Source organism: Dermacentor andersoni, chromosome 2 (genome assembly GCF_023375885.2).
Source record: "Dermacentor andersoni chromosome 2, qqDerAnde1_hic_scaffold, whole genome shotgun sequence".
NCBI classification, from domain to species: Eukaryota; Metazoa; Arthropoda; class Arachnida; order Ixodida; family Ixodidae; genus Dermacentor; species Dermacentor andersoni.
In genome coordinates, this window is record NC_092815.1 from 225,631,903 (window position 1) to 225,654,718 (window position 22,816).

Below are 22,816 nucleotides of genomic sequence, written 5' to 3' on the forward strand. Positions count from 1 at the left end.
GTTTCTTCATTCAGAGTTTTGCTGCTTTCTTCACCGTCGCTACTACGTGGCATCTGGTGGAGGTGCTAGTGTTCATGTGGTGAACGATGCCGCAAAGGCACAATCCAAGCCCGACACTCTAGGACAACAGCAGCAACGCCAGGGACCAGCCATCAAGCCGTAGGCTGCAAGGACCACTACCTGAGTACGGGCTTCTGCCCGAGAAGGCCACCACATAATTAAAGGACAAGTCAACATCCCCAATGGCTGGCCCAGCGTTCCCCCATCCTCCTGCGATAACCTCGGGAGCCACCTGCTTTCCTGGATCATTGGGCGCAGACTCAAAACCAGGCTGGAGACCTATGAATCAATCGCGAATTTCAACAACTCGAACTCGGACGGGAAGCTGCGGCATGTATACTTCGCCTTAGAAGACGCCACCAGAACGTGGTATGAAAACCGCCGATCGACCATGACAACATAGGACCTGTTCCGTAACGGCTTCTTGCGGACCTCTAAAAGCGTCGCGCGCAAGGAAAGGGCTGAAGCTCTGCTAGAGTCTGGGTGCAATTACCCAACCAGAACATCGTAACTTTCACGGAGGAGATGACTCTGCACTTCAGACACGCCGACGCCGACATGCCACAAGAGAAAAAATTCGCCCCATGATGACAGGTTTCAAGCAAGAGCTCTTCGCCGGATCGATGCGCAACCCGCCAAAGATCGCTGCTGAATTTGTTGCCGAGGCCCCAACCATTGATAAGGCACTCCATATGCGGACAAGGCAATGTAACTGCCGAACGCTGACCGCAAACTATACCGATCTTCAAGCACTCGGCACCGACGACCCGCGAGCGACCATCAGAAAGGTCGTTCGCTAGAAACTGCAGGAGCTTCTTCCAAAGTCGCAAACTTAAGTAACCTCAATCGCCGACATCGTCAAAGAATAGGTTGAGCGATCGCTTGGAGTTCCTGAGATGCCACCACGATCACCGCAGCCCCAGCCGGAAGTGATGAGATACAGCGGCGTCGCAAGCCACCAGGGTCCGCTTCCGCACCCGCCCCACGGCGCCTCCAACGCTGGAAGTCAGTCGTTCGCCGCGATCATGAGTACGCCAGCCCATCGCCCATCGCAGCTTGCCTAGACAGAGAGACGTCTGGCGCAATCCCGACAACCGCCCGTTCTGCTAGCACTGCGGAGGAGCAGGCCACGTATACTGCAGGTGCCCGTAACGCCTAATGGGTCTACGAGGGTTTGCCGAAAATGCTCCGCGCTTGCAGCAAGCCGAACGCCCTCATGATATCACCGATTACCTCGCCTCCGCTTAGTGGAGCCCACGACGACCCTCAAGTTCGCTGTCACCAGGCCGCTACATGTCACCACAGTGCTGCCCACACAGTGTCCCAGCTGGGTGCCGTTCCGCAAACCTAGATCCGGCAAGCTAAAGACAGCAGCCAAAGGAGGTGCGGTTGCTGCACGTGGAATTCCGAAGATCCTCCACCGATGACGACAACACTTCAAGATCTATCTCGATGACGTAGCAACGACACGCCACCATCCCGATGAGGACTGAAAGCACAGAATATGCTGGCAAAACAAGACCTGACAACGTGGCGTACCAGCCACAGGTCGACGCGACGCAGCCGTGATCCGACGCCAACACCAAACTGAAATGAAAAACAAAGAACCACCGACCCCGACGTGCTTCTCAACGGTCACGCAGTTACCGCTTTAGTGGACAAAAGAGCCGACTACTTCGTAATGAGTGAACCCTTCGCCGCCCAATGGAGGAAAGTTAAGACTGCATGGGAAGGCCCTCAAATTCGGACCGGCGCAGGAGACCTGATAACGCCGGCTGGAATCTGCACGGCAAGAATTACCGTTCATGACTGGACCTGCCCTGCCACCTTGGTTATGCTCTAACAGTGTTCATATAATTCTAGAAAGAATACGGCGCAGTCATCGACCTGAAGTCGAAGTCGGCAACATTACTGATGATTAAGTAATAGCACCGGAGAACGCTCATAGTCACAGTGCCTTGAGTGCTTGAAGATCGTCATAATCCAGCATTGTCATTTACATTGGCACCGAAACACCCGCATACATAGAAAGCGCCATCGATGGCGAAAAACATTTACCGCTGGACCTGAAATTTTCGTCGCAAGACGAATGGCAGAATTTCACGGGGGAAAAGCGAAAGTGATGTTGACCAACATCAGCCAGAAGTTCAAGTACACCAACAAGGGCACGACGATCGCATACCTCGAGGAAATTATGGAAACAAGCAATGTTGTTTTGATGGTCTTCCGGGATTCTGCCGGACCTACCTCGACGACCACAGTTTCCAAACCAGACTTCGACATAAATCTAAGTCTTCCCTTGAGTAAGCAGCAACAGCTCAAAAGTCTTCGACGATACAAAGACTGCTCTTCGATGTCGTCGAGGATTCGACGAACACTTGTTGCAAATCATCGCATAATAACCGAATAGTGCGCTCTACCACTCCGCCAGACCTATTAGCGAGTCTATACGCGAAAACGCGAAACTATAAGGCAACAAGTTAAAGAAACGCTGCGTGACGGCATCATTCATCCGTCGCAAACCCATGGATATCTACTGTAGTCGTGGTGAAGAAAAAAAAATGAAACGCTCAATCCACTTTGTGAAGGCGGATTGCCAGCGTTTCCCATCCACTTAACCAGGCACGGCGTCTCCAAGAAACGCACGAGCGAGGACGTCGAGGGCACTGCGTTTCCTGGCGGCATTCTTTACGGTGGAGATGCGCGACAAATCGTCGCGGAACCACAGGCGTTCGCACACGGCACAGGAGAATCCGAATTCCATGTCGACGAACTTGCGCTTGAATTTCCAAGTCACTCCCTTGAACGAGGCGATCTTGTCGGCGTGCCACTTGCGGCGTTTGGCCTCGTTCCCCGCTTCTCGTCTCTCGTCGCAGCTCGAGCGAGCACATCGCTTGCAGTCCGCTTCATCGACTCGCGCCCGACGCTCGGCCTGTTGGTTCATGGGTTTTGCCTATGACGTTGTCGAGAGCTTATATTGCTCCTTTCTACGTGCATCGTATTCTCTTTGCTCCTCGGGAGTTCTTACTTCGCGTGGCCTACCCATAGCTCAAGATCTAACTAAACCGCCGGCATACGTTACATATGATATGTGGTTTTATACGTAAGCCGAGATATACCTATTCAGATGCACTTCGCACTAATGCCACTCGCTTCTACGCAGGAACCTTGTAGATGCGCCAACCCATTGTTCGGAGACTCGCGCCGCGATCCATCACCCATGTTGGCACCATGCCGCTCGAGTGAGCGTGCGCTACACGTGTTTTTTGCGGTAAATTGACAATTTCTAGAAAGGCGAGTTTTCTGTCGACCACCAACGAATAATCGCAGGTTCGTAGAGGTAAGCAGCTCCGCTGAAGGAGGATGGTATCCTAGGTATCTGCGTCGCTTATCGTACACTGAATAAGATCAGGAAGAAGGACGTGTACTATACTTCCTCCCACGGATAGACAACGCAAAGGATCGGCTCTGCAACGCCAAATACTTTTCGTCGATAGATCTCAAGACTGGCTACTGGCTAATAGATGTCGACCAGCGGGATTGTGAAAAGACCGTGTTCATGACACCGGGCGTCCTCTGAGTTCAAAATCATGGCATTCGGACAGGGCTTGTCGCCTGCAACGTTCCACCACGTGATGGATACGGTGTTAGCAGGATTCAAGTGGCAGGCCTGTCTCGTCTACTTAGATGAGATCGTCATTTTAGCCAGGAATTTCGACGACTACCCAGATTCCTCTGCTTATGTGCCTATTACAGGCGCTTCGTCAAGATAGTGTAAGCTCGACTGAACGAGGACGTTGAAAAAAACAGATACACAGCGACAGCACTACCTTCAGCTATAGATTTTATTTTCGCATGCATCGATAAATATATACTGTACGAGCGGAAACAAATGAGACAGCAAAAAAGAATATTTAGTGGTGCATGTCGATGAGCTGTACACGTGTCCAAGGCATGGTCAAAACATGCAGAGCGATGGTTACAAGGATAAATCGAAGAATCGTATCTCTTTTTATCTCAATGAGAGACTAAAAAAGCACCTATAAAGTGTCACTAGGCTAATTTCGGGTAATTTGGGTATTCATTACCGGTCCCAGCAAAGCCATGTTTGAAAGTACTTCTATTCTGTATAGGGCTCATAGCAGGATGACAAAGAAGATTGTGGAGGCCTTTGAAATTGCAGAGTTAGAGGACAGGTGCGTGAGCAAGCTATCGGTGTTGCCGTCTGACTAAAAGATACTATTCCTCCCTTTATGGTTGTAACCATTGCTGTGTATGTTTCGACCATGCTTTGGACACGTGGTGGTTCAATTACATGCACCACTGAACTGTATTTTTCGGTGCCTCATTGGTGTTCGATACGTACGGAAATACAATCGATAGTTGAAAGTATCCCTCTGTGTGTGTGTGTGTGTGTGTGTGTGTGTGTGTGTGTGTGTGTGTGTGTGTGTGTGTGTGTGTGTGTGCGTGTGTGTGTGTGTGTGTGTGTGTGTGTGTGTATCTGTTTCTTTCTGCGTCCTAGTTCAGTCGCGCTTACACATTCTAGCACATGGATTCAAACTAACCAGTCCGCCAACGTGTTTTGACCAACTTCGGCAAGAAATTCTCGCACATCGCCGAGTCATTAAACTTTCTCACGAAATCGGACTTCAATTTCAAGTGGCAAACGCCGCAAGCCGATGCCTTCCAAGAACTCATACAATGCCTGCCGTCACCACCAGTGCTTGCCCACTTCGACGAAGAAGCCGATGACGAAATCCACACCGATGAAAGTAGCCTAGACCTCGGCGCCGTCCTAGTCCAAAGGAAATAGAGATTTGAATGGCTGATTGCTTACGCTAGTCGGCCGTTGTCGAAGGTGGAAACCAATTATTCTACGAAGGAAAAAGAAAGCCTTGCTATCATTTTGGCTAACACGAAATTCCGTCCTTACCTATACGGCAGACCCTTCAAAGTCGTAAGTAACCACCATACCTTGTGTTGGCTGCCAAAGTTAAAGGACTCTTCGGGACGCCTCGCACGATGAGTATGAGACTCCAGGAATTTTACATCATCGTTGTCTACAAGTCGGGACGAAAGCAGTCTGATGCCGACTGCCTATCACGCACCCCCATTGACCCGCCGCCGCAAGACGACGACGCTGGCGACGCCATCCTGAGAATAATACGCGCGGAAGACTTCACTGAACAGCAACGAGCAGTCCCGGAGCTCAGCCTAGTAGAGAATTCGGAAGCCTACACCGACGTTGTCCCTAGGCATTTAGGCGAGCATTGTCTTTGTTATCACTGCACATCAATCTACTCATAAAGAACAACTTCTCACCAGTCTGTGCCACCTACCTTCTCGTTGTTCGCTCAGAACTGCGTGCAGAAGTACTGGACACCCTACATGACCATACGGTCGCTGGACACTTCGGATTCTTCCGCATGCTTTCGATGGTACAGGAAAAGTACCACTGGCCGCGCCTAACCGCCGACGTCACCCGATAGGTCAAGACATACCGAGTCTCTCAGTGACGGAAGACACTACCGACAAGGCCAGCGGCATTAGTACGGTCCTTCGAGCCCCCTTGCCAACTATTTCTGCAGATTGGGAGGGATTCGTTGGAACCCTTTCCAACGTCAACGTCTGGCAATATGTGGATCGTCATGAGGATAGACTACCTCACCCATTTCGCCGAAACGAGAGCTCTGCCAAGAGGTAGTGCGTGCAGCCGAAGTGGCAAACCTATTCGTCAAGAACATCCGTACGTAAACTTTCCTCGGTAGTCCGAGAACCAACTCATAACATGCCGCTTAAACTGGTTGACTGCAGGAACCCGATGACGACTGACGACGCAATGCTGCCACAAGTCACGGAAGAAGTGAATCTCCACGTCGTCACGTCGCCGCCTATCTCCAGCACCCCGAAGAAGCCCGGCGGCTCGCCCGCCTGTGCATCAAGAACCAGCAGAAGACCGAAAGCCGGCTTTACAATCTTCGATGACGCTACGTGGAGTACTAGCCCAGCGACCGTGTTAGGATTGGGCCCGAATACACCGACGAGGACTCAGCGAAAAGCTTTTACGCTGCTATTTGAGGCGCCTGAAGATCATCCGACACATTAGCGCACGGGACTATGAGGTCACACCAGACAGTGTTTGGCAATTACAGCGGTGCCGCCCAAGGCCTGGCGTCATCCACGTGGTGCGTCTTAAGCCTTTCCACGCCTGCTGACGAACTTAGGATTTTAGTTTCTTTGTTATTTTGTTGTTGTTGATGATTTTTATTATGCATGGTTTTGTCCTCGCTCTCGTGTTTGTAGCATCGGGACGATGCTTTTTTAGCAGGGGTGTATTGAAAAGAGTACTTGTTGATCTTTATTTGGTGACCGCGCTTCAGCATCTAACAGATGTCATCGCCCAGCGCAGGACGCGCAAATATGGATCCGAATCTTCTCGAGAGTTATCGGTGGTTCTATCTGCTGTCAGTTGTTGCCGAGCCTTGTGTAATCAGAATGCATGTATGTGTGACGCGAAAGGTGCAGAACTTTCTGGAAGACATGCGGGCACCAGCGATTACTCAGGAACCTTCTGCGACTCATGTATAAAAGCCGACGCTCTTGACACGCTGATCAGATTTTCGACGATCGTCGACTCTGTGCTCCGCTGTCGCTGTTCGTTGAGTGTAGCCTGTTTTTGTGGGCACAGGTTGGCTCACAAAAACACGTTTCGTCATTCACAGTTTTACTGCTTTCTGCCCCGTCAATACTACGTGACAATATGAACGTCCGCATACGGTACCTACACTGCACCCAGCGCATTGTACGTCACTGCCCTTAAGCCCAACCCAGCGTTTGTTTCCAAAATATTGTAGCAGTGCTTAAGTGTGTTTTGATCTTTTCTGTAGAATGTGTCTTTTCGCTTTCTTTAACTTGCCGTCGCAGGGCAAAATGTGCGTTCTTTGGGTGTTCACAAAGTGTAACCGATATGCATCTCCTACATCATTCTACTTCAAATTCCAGAAAATACACTTCCCTAATGTGTGTGACAAAGTACCTCTGGTGCTAAAGAACTCCATGCGTGTTTAAGAAACTGCACCAAGCATTTATGAAGCAGTACTCTCTACCCAGAGATACAGCATCTCTAATGGAGACTTGGGGTAGGACTGAAATTTCTTTAAGTATGAAACACTCGCTTTGGAACTCCACTCCCTTAGATAATGAATTGAGCACTATTTGTAAGTGAATTCTATGCGAATAAATAGCGAAGATGTGGTTCTGCCGGCGAATACATCATATGCCGTCCTTTTTTTCATCTTTTACAGGTGCTAATCAAAACTTCCTGGACACATCATCGAATGTTGCGAGGTAAGAAAACGTGCATAGATGAAAAATGTGTACACGAACTGCAGGCGTCTAATTTATTCAGCTATGTCATACAAATATGTTTGTGAAATGTTATTCCACGTCTGATGCTGCCGTGTTTTTGTCAAATATTCGTTTTATTTTGATGACAGGAGCTGTATTATCCTTCATGTAATTGTATGCTTGATCAACTGCATGAGCATACTCTGACAATTATCCAGTGTGCACATTTTAACTCTATCTGTGGGATGCCATGACAAACACTAGGCTGTTTACGTTGTATCCTGCGGAACTAGACGTCATAAATCCTAAAACTGGGCTACTCACAAAATATGCGCCCACGATTGCTATATAGGCCTCATCGACAAAGCCTCCGCGTTAAAACAACTTGAAACAAAGCAGAGTTGATTCATACTGACTGAGAAAAATTCGAGCTGTTCTAATCTACGATAATTATCCTAGTATGCGAACAGCTGAAACTCGTCATGTGTCGTGCCGGCGCTGAAGCAGAGCTCCTCTCCCGCATTTTTATCTTTACTCGCTGCTCTTTCTGGTGGTGCCTCCATGAAGTTCGCGTCTACCCAGTGCAACGTACGCAGTGACTCAAATTTTCATCGGAGAGCTTGTTTGAAGAGTGGTGCGTGCGAGTGGCGCACACTCAAGTTGGCGATTAATGAAAGTGCCTGGTGGCGCGTACCCACGTGAGCAGCGCGTATTTTCTCTTCGAGATCGCCCCCCTCCCCCCCCCCATTTTCGTTTGGACAGCTACGTAGGCGGAAGTAAAGCTGGTTGCCAATACCAAGAATGCCCATATCTATTAACTCTTTTCCTTCAATGTGCAAATATGTAATTTTGGTAGTTTACGCCTAGTTTGTTTTTCTCAAGGAACTACTGCACTCAATAGCTTATGTAACATATAAACAAAAGGCAGAATGACTGCACGTTTCATACATACGTGTTTATTAGGGAGGATGTGTTTCATAAAAACGACGTAGATTGCCGAAATCAAGATTGTGGAATCAAATTAACAAAGTTTGTAACGACACGCTTGTATCTACTATGAAGAAAATGTAACAAACATTATGAGATATACAAATGTATGGTCGTCTAATAGGCACTATCTACGAAAATATCGAAATTTTTCATTGAACTGCAATTACACAACAAAAATTGAAGTGCAAGCACTACAGTTTTGCGTGCCGGGCTGAGGCCCCAGATGTTCCGGGCTGGCTTGCGCCGTCGTCGCTCTCAAATTCAAAGGCCGACGAAAAGATCCTCAGACACGCTGCTGGATCCATGGATAAAATCAGCCGCAAACCCAGCGCAATCGCGCGGCATGCGATCTTTCGAAGCGCGCGCTCCGCTCACGGAGGCAGCCATTTTTTCTTTCTGGTTTGACAATCGCCAAATTTCGAAGTGCGTTCAAAAATTAACGCCTGGTAGGGAAAAAGCGAACTGCTTAGAAAACAAAAATATACTTCTCCTGCTTCACGTCCTATGGCGCAGAGTGTCCGTGACCGGTGCGGAAGGTCTCGAAAGCGGCGTTTCAAATCATCGATAACGAGCGGTCATTTTTGCTTTCTCCTTTGACAAACGCAAAAACATCGAAGCGCGTTCGAAAATCACCGCCCGGCGGAAGAACGCCAACTGCTTTGAAAAGAAAAGAATAGTTCCCTTCTTTCAAGTCCGATAGCGCAGTGTGTCCGTGAGCGGCGCGGAAAGTCTCGAAAACGGTGTTTCAAATAAGAGCGTGCTAACGATGCCCAATGGACGGGGTACGGAAAGAGTTAAAAAGCCGGCCATTTCTTTGCTGGCCGCCGTAACTTATGCTAGCCACCGATAGAAACTACTTTGAGAGAAAGCTTTCGAATTATGTGTATGCACTTTCTTTTGCAACTTTTTTAAATGTGCTGTAAGCGTGAAATAAAATATTCAACCTAAATAATTATCTACGCCGGTGCCTGTCTTGCATGTGTCAAGGAGAATTGTCAACACAATTTGCCGCTTTCGTTGCTTATCGCTCTATAATTAAACAGTAGTGATTGCATAACTCACGCAGATATTTTTTTATTTAAGTAGTAAAACGTAAGCGAATGGCCCCCAACGAAAGGACCAGCAGGCAAGGCGAACTGTCGAAGAAACATTTTTGTTGCTGAACGCCCCACTACCGTATTTAACAACCAGGCGTATCAAGGCTCAGGCGCAAGCAGATCGTGCTTATGAAACAGCTGTAATAGTTGGCGTTTGGCGACGAGGACAACTCGATCGTCGGATGCGCGAGAGCGCCATCGCAGCAAATCCGTGCCACCGACTGCCGCCGTAAAAACAAAACGGCAGGACAAGGCAAAGAAACCTCATTGTTCTTTTTTTAAACAAACCATACACACGGCTCCAATAACATGGAGACGCATAATTCTTAGAGCCAGTATACCAGCGTACCGGATGTGACCGCTCCCAGAGAATACTCCGTCCCCAGTGCGAAAGTGGATCTAGCCCTGCTGCAAACGGAATTGCTTAATGCTGTTTACCCTGCAATCACATAGGCGAAAAATAAAATTTGCATTCAAGATGAATAGTAGGTATTACCTTCGTCGTATGAACACCATATTTGCGTTTTGGGGGAACTTTTCGCCGTGTTTACAAAGATCGCTCCGTTAAGTCCCATGCGTTCGCGTTGGAAAGCGAGGAATGGACGGGCGGACGGACGGACGGGCGGACGGGCGGACGGGCGGACGGACGGACGCTATGAGCGTCCCCTTTAAAACGGGGGGATGGATTGCGCCACGAAGCTCTTGATATTATTTTGCCTATCGTCCTATACTTATGTTTAAAAACGAAATCCGGAGTTCCCAGCATCGAATTTTCTTAACCAATATTAGAAACTCTTTTTGTTCGCCTCCGTTGCATGTGATCTCCCTATTTTTCTGCAACCAAACTTCGAATCGTCTCATACTGATCTCTATTGCGGACACGTTTACTCTCCCCCTGCAATCGCGGAACCAAAGAGCTTTAAAGAAGCCAGAAGAGCCTAAACCGACCGCTTGGCACATATCATCAGATTCTAATAGCCCATAATCCATTGTTTTCCTAGCTTTAGAGCAGCAAGCGCATGCTTCTTCTTTCTTGTTGTGCTTCCTACTATAAGTACGCGTTCTAAAGCATCCTGATCTCGCTTCGAAACGTAAAGAGCTTCCCTTGGAGTTATCATGGAATGTTAGTTTCCTAATTTTGGTTCTTCCTCTTAGCTAGTTACTCATAGCAGAGGTTTTTCTATTGCGGCTACTCATGTGATTGTTTCAGCCTCTCTTACTTTATGTATGACGTCGTTGTTGCCATGCTACTCACTATACCGGTCGCATACTTGCTGGTCAGCTTCTAGTTTTTTCCTGCAGTGTGAGTCAATGTTTTTCGTGTACAAATATTTGAAAACTCTCGCAACCCATTTTGATTTCTTTCATGTTCCTCACTCGTTCTTGAAAATCAATTTTACTTTGAGCATCCCTCCCTTCAAAACTTGTCCAGCCCATATCAACCTGCACAGCTTCATTTGTACACTTTTAATCTGGATCCACATGAGATCCACTTAGTAGCTAGAACTTTTTTGCAAAAATGTTCCAGTTATATGTTTGGAACCACGTCCCACATACTTTAAAAAAGAGATGAAACAGTGCACCACTTATTTTTACTTATCGATTATGTGGATCATCGTTCCACATAAGAGTATATGGAACCCTGTTCCAAATAAAAGGGTTCTTTGAGACACTGGAACCTTGATGCACATAAAGTAGGCATGGGTATATCCGGTGCGCCGTTCCAGGTATCTTCAGACCTGCTTTTTATATAGAACGGTGTTCTATAGACAGGAAACTGTCTATCGTTTCCAACTTCTGCAATATTTCTGCTTTTCCCTGTCAGTACAAACTGAGGTCATATGCCAAGCTGGTTGATGCACTTGTGTGAGAAGGAAAGCACCGACATTATTTTGATAGCACAGCTTTGGCATGTGGCCTGCGGTGATACCAACAATTGGAAAGTAGAAATTTTAGCAACAGTGTGGTCCCTGGAATCTCCCAATAGTTGTCTATTAGAGCACAGTTCTATATAAAAATAGGTATAAGCTGCCTGGAATGGCACAGTGAAAACTTTGGCTTCGCCTGCCAGATCCTGTTCTTGCCTTTAGCTGCATATAAAAGAAACAAGGTACCTAAATTAAAACACTTATGAAACAAATTTTTACACTGCATTTCAAAATGAGTAAACTTTATTGAGTCGCAGTACTGCAAACATTGAAGGACATGTTCGTCTCAAATTTCATTGAAAATGACTATTCAACAAGGAACAAATACCAAGAAGACAGACTAGGCTCTAAGTGGCACTCACACGTATGCCCCTATATTAAAAAAGCGAGTAATAAAAATGGCCCGAGACATAAGTGTGCCACATACAAATAAACTTGCACATCGGCTGTGGAAAAAATAAACATTAAGCAGGGACTATAACATATGCTGCCTTATCACAGGAGATAACGTAACTCAAATCCGCAAATACCTGTGTGCCGTTTACCGAGTTTACGCATCCCCTGTACGAAAGAATTCAGTACTCTAACATTACACGAAAACGGCCTAGAACAATGAGCTTGCACAGTTGAATTATCACAAGACCAATGACGAATGTTGTGGATGAGTCATTAAAGTGAAAAGACAGTGCAAGCCAAAATAAACAATGCAACATTTGCACACGAAAACTTGGCAGAAGCACGTGGCAAATATCACAACAAAAACATGAACACTAGACACAACACAGTTGGCAGATCACAGATGTACGTATAATACAAAGCTAATCGAGCCCAAAACACTTTATAAGCACCCTGAAAAAGCCTCCCACTCGAGGAAGGTTACTTGCCACAGCGTTATGCAGTTTGGTATAACTCATCACAAACATTACCATGAAAGCTAGTGTAAATGTTTATAAAATTTTAAGAACCAAATAGCTGAGAGAATGTTACACATCTTAAAGATTCAACAAGGGAACAGCTAAATATAAAGGTAAGAAATTCTGGAAAACATGTGAGAAATTTTTATTTAGACAAACAGCTCAACCTTTAAAAATACGAGTAAGATATCTTACAGAAAAATGCAAGAAAAAAAGCCAGCCTTGAAACATGCAGCCGGCGCTCTGCCCTAGCGATAAAGAATCGTAAACGAAGGCACGACTTCACAGTTTTGCAGCTGGCATGCCGCTTCTACCTACCAGACATTTAGCGCGTGAAAGTTAGGCCTGACCGCTTCAGGTTTTTCAACAGACTACCTTAAACGACATCAAGCCACTGTCAGATGGCTCACCTTTCACAACTGTCTGCACAAGTCCTAAAAACTGTCCAAAAGTGCATGGGTACAACAGGTTTAAAATAAAACATAAAATCAACAGGAGGATCAACGAAAATATACAATCAACAGCGGAGCTTCTCAGCAGGCGTTCCGGGTGGCGAGGGGGCTGCGCTTCGTTGCTTTCGGCGGAAGCGCAGTGCTAGTGTTATCAACATGTGAGCGCATCATTGAAACTTGTTTTCTCTGTCGCGATCCAAGGGTGTATTCTGTAAACGTCCACCTAGTGGGCATGTCCATTTCGTTTGCTGCTGAAGGGCTGATTGGCTGGGCTGTGGCCCATACCAGCTAGAACGAAACAGGCACCCGCAGCCAGTTTCCTTCTCGCTGGTACAGCTTTAGCGAATCAGCGATGGCCCAAATAGTCCACAATGGGGACACTTACAAAATACCCCCAGCCTTTGCCATGGACAATGACACTTTAACTGAGGCGCCCATCCCTCAGGTCATAGAGTCCAATTGTTTGTGGGATTTCAAGTACGAGGAAGCATGAGGATGTACGGTGGGTCCGCGACGTGCTTGCTTTTCATGCGGGTGTCTTCGCGTCACCAGAGGCACGGGCGTTTTCTGCGTGTTCAGTTATCGCTCGTGAACAACGCGCCACACTGTTCCAGCTTCTGCTGTGCCCCCGGAGTGTCGCGGGTGTCGCCTAACATCACCGTCTTGTCCATGTGGCTAACATGCGCGCTTCATCTTAGGCAAGCAACGAAGTTGCTTGCGTCAGAGCTACTCGGCCGCATATGTTGTAACCATATTACTACGAAAGCAATTATGTGGACACTGCAGGCGCATTTCTGCCGTCGCCGTGATGTTCCTTATAAGGTCCAAGGACGGTAACGTCGTCGCCGCGCGCCGTAGGCTGTGTGCGCGAACGAAGGCGTGTGAGGGTGAGCCGATCATGGCGGCTCTGTCGCGCGCGCGGAATGTGAGGAAAGCGGGAACGAAGTCTTCCGTGGCGCGCACGGCACCGGGCTAGGGGAGTGCGTCCTACACCGGCGGCTGCAGCGTATTTTGAAAGTGGCCCCGATGGGGGACACAGTCCACCCAGTGCACATAACTTCGTATTCGCTGTGTTTTTGAGGCTTAGTTCGCCTTGGAGCGAGAGGCAAAGCGAAGGTCAATTTGCTCCGCGCTGCTTCCGCGCTTCATCGCTCCAGCGTTTCGACAGCGAGTTGCCGCGGTAATTGAGTGAGATGTGTTCATGTTTGCTTGTACGCGCGTGACACTATGCCTGTTAATTTAGTTACTAAAGCATGGCTTTTACGTGTCAAGGCCACGAGATGATTATGAGGCACGCCGTAGTGGGGAACTCAGGAAGTTTAGATCACCTGAGGTTCTTTAACGCGCGCCTAAATCTAAGTACATGGGTGTTTTCGTATTTCGCCCCGAATGAAATGCAGTCGCCGTGGCAGTCGAAAACCATTGCCATTGAATAACCGCGACAGGTTTAATTTAGTTAGTAAGGAAATGTTTACCAGTTTATACGGCCAATAAATCTGGTGGGCTTACTTCGTATAGATGCCTACTAATTTGCTATCGCAATGGATGCTTCGCCTTTCGGGCGAACTTTTTTTCATCGCGCTCTCATATGAGCTGTCTAGGAAATCGTGAAGCGCATTTAGTGCCGCGTTTCTAATCTGACAATCCGAAAAATCTGCTGCTGGTGCCGATCAGAAGCTCCACACAAAAGAGCGGAAAGACATTGTAGCGGCAACCTGTTCATGAAGTAGTGCAGTGTGAATCGCATTTGTCACGAGTAGCCAGACGACTGAGTTTGCCGGCATCCTTGAAGCCGCAAAAAGAATCAGGCATCGTCATGCCGCATGCCAAGGCCATGCGGTATTGAAGAACCAGGGCCACTCTAGCGTAAAGCTGTTCCATTCTCATTTTAGTCCAATCCGACGTAACAGCAGACACAAGCACCGTAACCAGCAATGTTCTTTGAACAGCACGATCAAACGCTTTCCTCGCTCATACGAGGTGACTTTTGTTTGGCATCAAAGGTAAAAACATTGCCTACCGTGACAGGTTTTGATTACCTAATTAGCTGACGAGACAAAAAGGCTCCCCCCCCGCCCCCCTGCCTGAGAAAGATATCTGGCTGCGCCACTGAGCCTAGACTGATCCTTAGTAAGGCAGAGTGTGCAGGGCTATGTAGTATAAGTGCCGAAAGGGCTTGACAATGTTATAGTGCGAGTCAAAAGTTTGTAATACGAAGAAAAACATTCACACCGACAGCCCCACATGGCCAGCCAGCGCCTAAGTGATGTTCGGGCAACCGTCTCATGCCTTTCGGAATGGGCAGTCTCCGGGTATTAGAAACAATTGTTCTGTTCGGCATACTAATGCACCTATACAGCGTACATGCCACTTGCATGCGGTCAGTTTTTGCACCTATATGACATCGCATGGCAGACAGGTCAAGTGGGCTCGGTCGGAAACATTTTGACCAGTAGTGGAAGGCAAGAAAGACGTTGAAATGGAAATACATTTTTCTCTTTTGTTCTGCCTTATCCTGATTAATCAGTGTATAGACACATTTTTAAACAATCATTTCGCGTATTTTGTGACGTGGCGTAAAAGGCAGACCATGTAAGTGTGGCCCGAAAGTGTTTGACCATTACCAGAGGGATAAGCAACGCATTGGCATAGAAAAAGTTCGGAATAACTTTACGTTTATGCACCTCAGATCTGGGGAGTGCTGGTGCGAGCCAGATGCGAGCATTGTAAGGGCACATGCAAATTTTATCAGATTAGGAGGCAAGCAGAGACGTGGGAAACTGAACGCGTGAGAGCAGCGTGTGCAGTTCGGTACACCTCCTTCAACAGCAGATTTTAGCATTGTGACACAGAAGAAAGAACCACCACATGACAGCTAGAGTGCTATTGATGTCGTTCCTTCTCTGTGCCATGTGTCGCTGTGGTAAAAACTTGCTGTGTAAGTTGAGGAGTGTCTTACATACACAACCAAACCGCTCTGTTATGTAATTTCGAATGCGTTATTAATTTAGTCTAGAGGGTTGAGTGTGCTCCTCTCCAGGTCTACGAAAGCATATATATTTTACTATGACAATCACTAATGGAGACTATTCTAGACATACTGTATACTTGTTTTTGTTTTGCACCCTTTCTAGAGCAATTTATTCGCAACAGCCACTAGATCCGGCTCCTCGAATTCGTTTGAGTGCAGTGGTACGATAACAACCTTCGTTTCATCGGCGTCTTGGCACGGCGAGAAAGCATTTGCGGTCTCGCAGAGGGTCAGAACGCTGTGCTTGAATTGCCATTACAGGGAGTCGAGGCCACATTAATTGGTGGTAGATTTGTTAAAGCTGTGCTGACATACGGAAACTTGTGCTTATTCACTCGTTCTGCTCATTCTCTTAATTGAAGTGTGGTGGCGTAGACGATAAAGAAAGAGTGCAACCTAGCTGTTGAGAGAGGGCCGGAAGTTCACTAGTTTTATGAGCGGCAGAAGGTCGCACAAAGGTAGTTCACTATATTGTTCGAACTATGTGTGCAAACAACTTTGGTGAGGTTGTCTTCATCAGGTTGTGAGCGTGGCTTGAGTTCTTTAGGGTTGCCGTGCCGTCACTTATGAACTTTAGCTTGCCGTAAATGAGGAGGTTCCATTCAACGATGTTTTTTGATGTTCGCTGAAACCCAGCTCACACGTGTACGTACAGTCGTGATGCGCGCCATATTAGTAAGAGCTGAGCTCCCCGTCGGGTCTTGCAAGAGCAGGTCAAAGTCAGCCGTTATCCTAAACGTGCATAACGTTTTCCACAGGATCAAAAAAAGCACCCAGGCTTGCTAGGGTTAGTGTTGTCGTCTCAGGCTCAAGAAATTAGGCACCTTATGCAGAAAATGGAACAACCGTTAACGGTGCCCGTGCAGTGCAGCAAAGAAATCGAATACGAGATGCCCACCATGCCTGGAGAAACTTATGTCGGGGAGCCCGGAGGGTGTCTCAAAGACCTGTTGCGACAACATGCATACTGCGTCAAAAACAAGAATGGAAGCAATCTCGCCATTCACTGTGGCAATTGCGTGTGCAAGCCGGTGCTTCAAGACACTCAGGTGCTGCGCTGATACCAGAACAATCGACCACGTGAAATATTTAAAACCTTCACGATGATGCGCAAAGTCCCGTTATGCGTCAGCTCCCTTTCAGTCGTCCTCAGCTACAAGGAATACGGATATCTACTTGACTAATCATAATGTGTTTGTTAGTATTTACCGTCACACCCATGCGCGACTGGAATTTTAACCCCCCCCCCCCCCGCCCACCTTTTTGTTACCCACCCCTTTTGAAGCTATATATTTGTATACGCACGATAAAGCAACTGTGGGTAACCCACTAAGTGCCCGTCCTGTGTGTCTTCCGCTGGTCCGTGTTTTCTACCCCATTTTTCTACCATGGCAGTTGAATAGCAACACTACAGAAGTGAACAGCAAATATACTTTGAGACCCCTCCTCCCCCCACTTTCTTTATCTAGAATCACTTCAGTTCGTGTGACTACTTACACACATTGTATGTCTCGACACAAACGCTGTTCTTAGACGTCGAAAGTAAAGCTTTGCGATGCGATAGCCACTAGCCTCACGTTACCTTTAGAGGTTCTTAAATAGGTATAGTACTATTTTGTACCACTGCGGCTTGTACCAAGGAGAAGCAATCACAAAATATTACGCTGCCGCCGAACCGGACACAACAACATTTCCTGCTTCTCCAGGACATTCGAAACCCGTGCCACTTCATTTCCGTGCTGTCAAGATTTGTTTCACTTGCATAATGCTGAAGCATACACGAAGAAAGAAAGTTAGTATGCGTTTGTAATAGAAAGCCTGTTTGTTTTATTTATATTATTGTTGATGTTTTACGGCATTTTTCCATAACAAAAGCTTTTCCATTTTTGTAACAAATTGTAAATATTCCTGCAGTCATTGGTTAAAAATAATTGAATATTGATGTGAATGCTAGAAGTTATACGTGTTCACTTTGATTAAATAAGAGCAGGCTAGAGAATCGTTTCTAAGAACTACCGTACCATGGGTTATATGCTGTTTTGCTCTTCTAGGATGACAAGTTTTCAAATCAACCAGCCTACTGAGGACCCCCCCTCTTGGACCGTGCAGAAATGGAACCAAGTGACTACGTTCCTGGAAGAGAACCGGCAACACGTATTCTATTTGTTCGTTTTCTACGTGGTCACCATTGTATTATTCGTCGAGAGATTTATCTGTAAGAATATTTTCATTTCTCTTTTATTCTGCCAACTTAGAACTAAAGCAGTGTGTATGAGCGAGAATGAAGGAAGACACACAGCAAATGACTAGCATTCAAATGGCTTATTTTACGTAAGGCGGAATAATAATAATAATAGCAATAGTAATAATAATAATAATAACACAGCGTGAGTGGTAATAATTTCCAGTACCCTGCACCTCCGGTCAGGGTTATCAAGAGCGATAGCAGGCGCAGCAAGGGACAAAGTGCCCAATGATTGTCTGTTATGGAAACCGGTGAACGGAAAAGTGAGAGAGCGAGTGAAACTTCATATATGAATGACTTTCAGTCCTACTCGTCGCTGTCGGTGTTCTGCTGCGTGTTGGGGAGCCCAATTACTTGGATTTGCCAATGTGTTTTCAGTAAGTTCAGTTCGGATGCACATGTGAAGGCTTGCTCACAATTATGGGATACCAAAGTAAGGCACGATGGCGGCAATTACACGCTCATTACAGAGGAGCACGATGTAAGAAAGGTACATCCTATTCCACTGTGCTATTCTCTGCGTAAGTCACAAAGCGACCAGTTCAAATGCATAGCCTTCTGAATATGACAGCGCCGTCTGCGTGTTGGATCAGGAGATAATTGTATTCAAGGAGGGGGATGCGAGGGCCGTCTAGGAAGAATATCTTCAAAATTCGTCACTGCTGCGGTTGGTGTAGGTTCTACGATGCAATGTGATTTCGAATTGCAGTAACAGCCAGCATTCTGACGATGTTCATCTGATAAATAGAAGTCTTCCTGTAGAGTCAATGCGTGTTGCCCATCGTTGTCCTCAGTGCTCGAGAAAACCACGGTGGTGTAGATTGTATGGTGCATGTCGGAAACGTGGTTGACCTTTCGAAGTATAGTATTCGTCTCCAAATTAAATTGCATCAGTCAGAGCATTTCAGAGTGGTCGTCAACTCTAAGGGAGGAGATATCATGATAAAGGAATGCAAGTTTAGACCAGTTAAGAATATTTGTCTACGGTGCTCAATAGATGAGACCAAAGCAAGGTGCATCTTTGGTAAGCAGCGCGACAGTCTACATGGGAAGTGAGAGAAGTGGCAGAAAAGAGCGCTGACTTATAACAATTTTTATTGCGCGCGTGCACCACGCTTAAGCACCCCGCTATGGCGCAACAGTGCGTCTGCATTGCACACTCACATTCGAAGGCACGTCAATTATTAGCCGCCGAAAACGCAAACCAAACTAGAGAGATTATTAAAGTTCACTAGTCTGATGAGTGCTGTGCAAGGGTCCCTTCACTGTGCGATAAAGATGTGCAACATTTAGACACATGATCTCTGTCGTTTGTTGGAAGCAAAGTACGGAATACGTGTCACCTAAGTGGAATTTCTGTTGTGCCATGGCGTGATATTTACGCCTTGTTCAATTGTGCAATAGCATTGTAAGTCGGAGCTCTTTCCGAATGTCACTTCTCACTTCCCATGTAGATCTGTGCGCTGATAACCAAGGATGCAGTATTACCAACATGCCCGTAGAGCCACGCTTCCAAAGAAAGTTGAGATGGACGGTACAGCTTAACACCATAGCCACTGAGCAACCACGGCGGGTCTCTTTTCTTACATTATAAGTGTGAATGTTTACCGCAAGACATTCGCTGCCGCAGAGCAATTCTCGCATGCATGCGCCGGAGACACTTTGAAACCAGCGACAGAAGGAGCAGACGTAAAAACAAGCTGATAGGAGAAAATTTGCTTTCAAAGCGCACTCAATTTCATCATGAAATGTGACAATCGGGAATCGGGGCTCTCTCTTTTCTTTGCAGGCTTCAGAGTGTCCTGGGCGCACGCGTGCGTTGTCCTTCTGCTTGTGCTGCGAAAAAAAAATATATTTGCAATATACATTCGCGGTTGGCAGCGCTTGTCGCGTCTGTCTCGCGTTTCTTTGGTCCTCTTTATGGCGCTTCACCATAGTGTAAAAGAAGCAAGTAATTATTAAAGAACCTTGCAAAGTCTTGAAACATTTGTTAACTGCGGTTTGTCCTCTTTAGCGCTTGAAGTAAGGCGTTAGGCAAGATATTGTAGAAGGCTTTCTTGATTTGAGCCACCACGAAGTCCAGCACGTGTATGGCGTTGCGTGACCGTCTCGCCTGACGTGAGATGGATTTTGTTAGAATTCTATTCCGAATAGTTTGTTCATGCAGGACATTATGAACACTAACTGTACACATATCAATGTGTCTATCATGTGCCGCCGCTTGTGCATGCGTAGCGCCGCTACCTGCTGCCTTCGAGCCTGTCGCGCCGGCACAAACTTGACGATAAGAGGGCACATGCTCGTCTAGGGGACCCTGTGACCCCGAGTTGTTTCTAAATGTACTTGACACAGTATAAAGACATAGCATGCATTTGCACCTATATCTGGTTCTTAGGCTGCACACTCCTCACCTAATACTTGTTTTCGCCTGTACTGAAAGTTTTCATTCGTTCTAGAATATTAACGAGAACAATTTTGGACCTGAAAATTTCCTATTGGATTCGTCGTGAAATGAATTTTAAATATTAAGCACTTTTTGCGACTCTACGAAGGCTCAGGCGGTTCTTTTGAAGCAGAGAGAAAAATATAACCACCTGCGGACCTCCGTGTGAGTAGCCGTATAATGTTGCGCATTAATAAAGTCATCGGAGGGTTTTTATTTTCTAATTAAATAACATTCTTAGCCTGCTTCAGCCGTTTTGACTGTCTGTCTGTCTGTCTGTCTGTCTGTCTGTCTGTCTGTCTGTCTGTCTGTCTGTCTGTCTGTCTGTCTGTTCGTTCGTTCGTTCGTTCGTTCGTTCGTTCGTTCGTTCGTTCGTTCGTTCGTTCGTTCGTTCGTTCGTTCGTTCGTTCGTTCGTTCGTTCGTTCGTTGGTTGGTTGGTTGGTTGGTTGGTTGGTTGGTTGGTTGGTTGGTTGGTTGGTTGGTTAGTTAGTTAGTTAGTTAGTTAGTTAGTTAGTTAGTTAGTTAGTTAGTTAGTTAGTTAGTTAGTTAGTTAGTTAGTTAGTTAGTTAGTTAGTTAGTTAGTTAGTTAGTTAGTTAGTTAGTTAGTTAGTTAGTTAGTTAGTTAGTTAGTTAGTTAGTTAGTTAGTTAGTTAGTTAGTTAGTTAGTTAGTTAGTTAGTTAGTTAGTTCGTTCGTTCGTTCTCTTACGCCAACCCAGTGAAGCACGGTCTCAAGCTGCTTGGGTCACTAGGTATGTGCTCCTAGTCGTGATGCATTGTGGCCGCTTTATTGCCGTCACCCAAACTTCCTGATATCCTGCTCTAGCCTAGCCGTTGTCTGCACGCCTTTTACGCCCACCCAGGGACCCAAGTTGTCTACTAGCTTGGGGCACTAGGCGTGTGTTCGGGGCCGAGTGCTGTCATGGTCGTTGCGTCGTCGGCATTCCAGCTGTTATTCGACTCTCGTCATGCCGTCATCATCACACCATCGTCGTCACACAGTCGTCTTCATGCCGTCGTGGTGACGCTGCCATTTTATCATTGTCATCATCATCAGCCTGGTTACGCCCACTGCAGGGCAAAGGCCTCTCCCATACTTCTCCAACTACCCCGGTCATGTACTAATTGTGACCATGTCCTCCCTGCAAACTTCTTAATCTCATCCGCCCACCTAACTTTCTGCCACCCCCTGCTACGCTTCCTGTCCCTTGGAATTCAGTCCGTAACCCTTAATGACCATAGGTTATCTTCCCTCCTCATTACATGTCCTGCCCATGCCCATTTCTTTTTCTTGATTTCAACTAAGGTATCATTAACTCGAGTTTGTTCACTCACCCAATCTGCTCTTTTCTTATCCCTTAACGTTACACCTAGCATTCTTCTTTTCATAGCTCGTTGCGTCGTCCTCAACTTAAGTAAAACCCTTTTCGTAAGCCTCCAGATTTCTGTCCCGTACGTGAGTACTGGTAAGACGCAGCTGTTATGCGCTTTTCTCTTGAGGGATAGTGGCAACCTGCTGTTCATGATCTGAGAATGCCTGCCAAACGCACCCCAGATCAGGAACAGCAGGTTGCCATAATCTCTCAAGATGAAAGTGTATAACAGCTGTGTCTACCATTCAAAAATTTGGGGACGCTTAAGCTTCGCCTTTAAGAGTGGAACGCGATATTGTGCAAAGATGCCCGACTGCTTTTCACGCTTTCCGGCAACGGCTGGCTATGTAAATGTTTGCCGGGAAGCGCTGGCGGCGAACGGTACGCGCGAAGCCGAGTTTTCTGGTAGAAACGCGCCCTCTTGCGTGGGCCGATCTCCTGTTTTTGTTTCACATGTTTAGTATGTGTGGCTGAGGAGATCTAACATAAACGTTATGCGCTGTCCGTGTTTCTAATCAGGCCATTTGATTGTGGGCTGTCATTCTCATAGTTCCGTGGAATAACTTCGCAAAGAATAAAAGACAAAGTACGAGAAACTTTAACAATAGAATAGCGTTTGGGTGTGCTGGGTTAGGAATAAGTTTTGCCTAAAGGACGGTTGACCCGGGACAAGGGGTCTTTAACGCTAACGTGTTGATAGTGATAATATCTTTCAAAAAATGAAGCGCCAACGGTAACGGCACACAAAGAAGGAACAAAAGAGAGGACAGGTTCCTTCTTTGTGTGCCGTTACCGTCGGCGCTTCATTTTTTGAAAGCTATGCACCAACTAGCCCCACGACGTGTTTTAGTGATTATATCGCTCTCATCATGCCGTCATTGCATGCATATATATCGCTCTCATGCATGCCGACAGTCGCTGGCATGCATCCATTGTC

The 22,816-nt window shown here is 46.7% G+C and overlaps 1 protein-coding gene across 1 annotated transcript in view; it reads left to right on the plus strand.

The window, feature by feature from the left end:
* Positions 1–22,816, plus strand: part of Duox (dual oxidase) — a 248,511-nt gene that overhangs the window by 159,650 nt on the left and 66,045 nt on the right. Inside the window, exons 19-20 of the mRNA XM_050186612.2 lie at positions 7,365–7,407; positions 17,871–18,034. Of these exons, the coding sequence (XP_050042569.2) occupies positions 7,365–7,407; positions 17,871–18,034 (207 nt within the window). The remainder of the gene's footprint in view (positions 1–7,364; positions 7,408–17,870; positions 18,035–22,816) is intronic.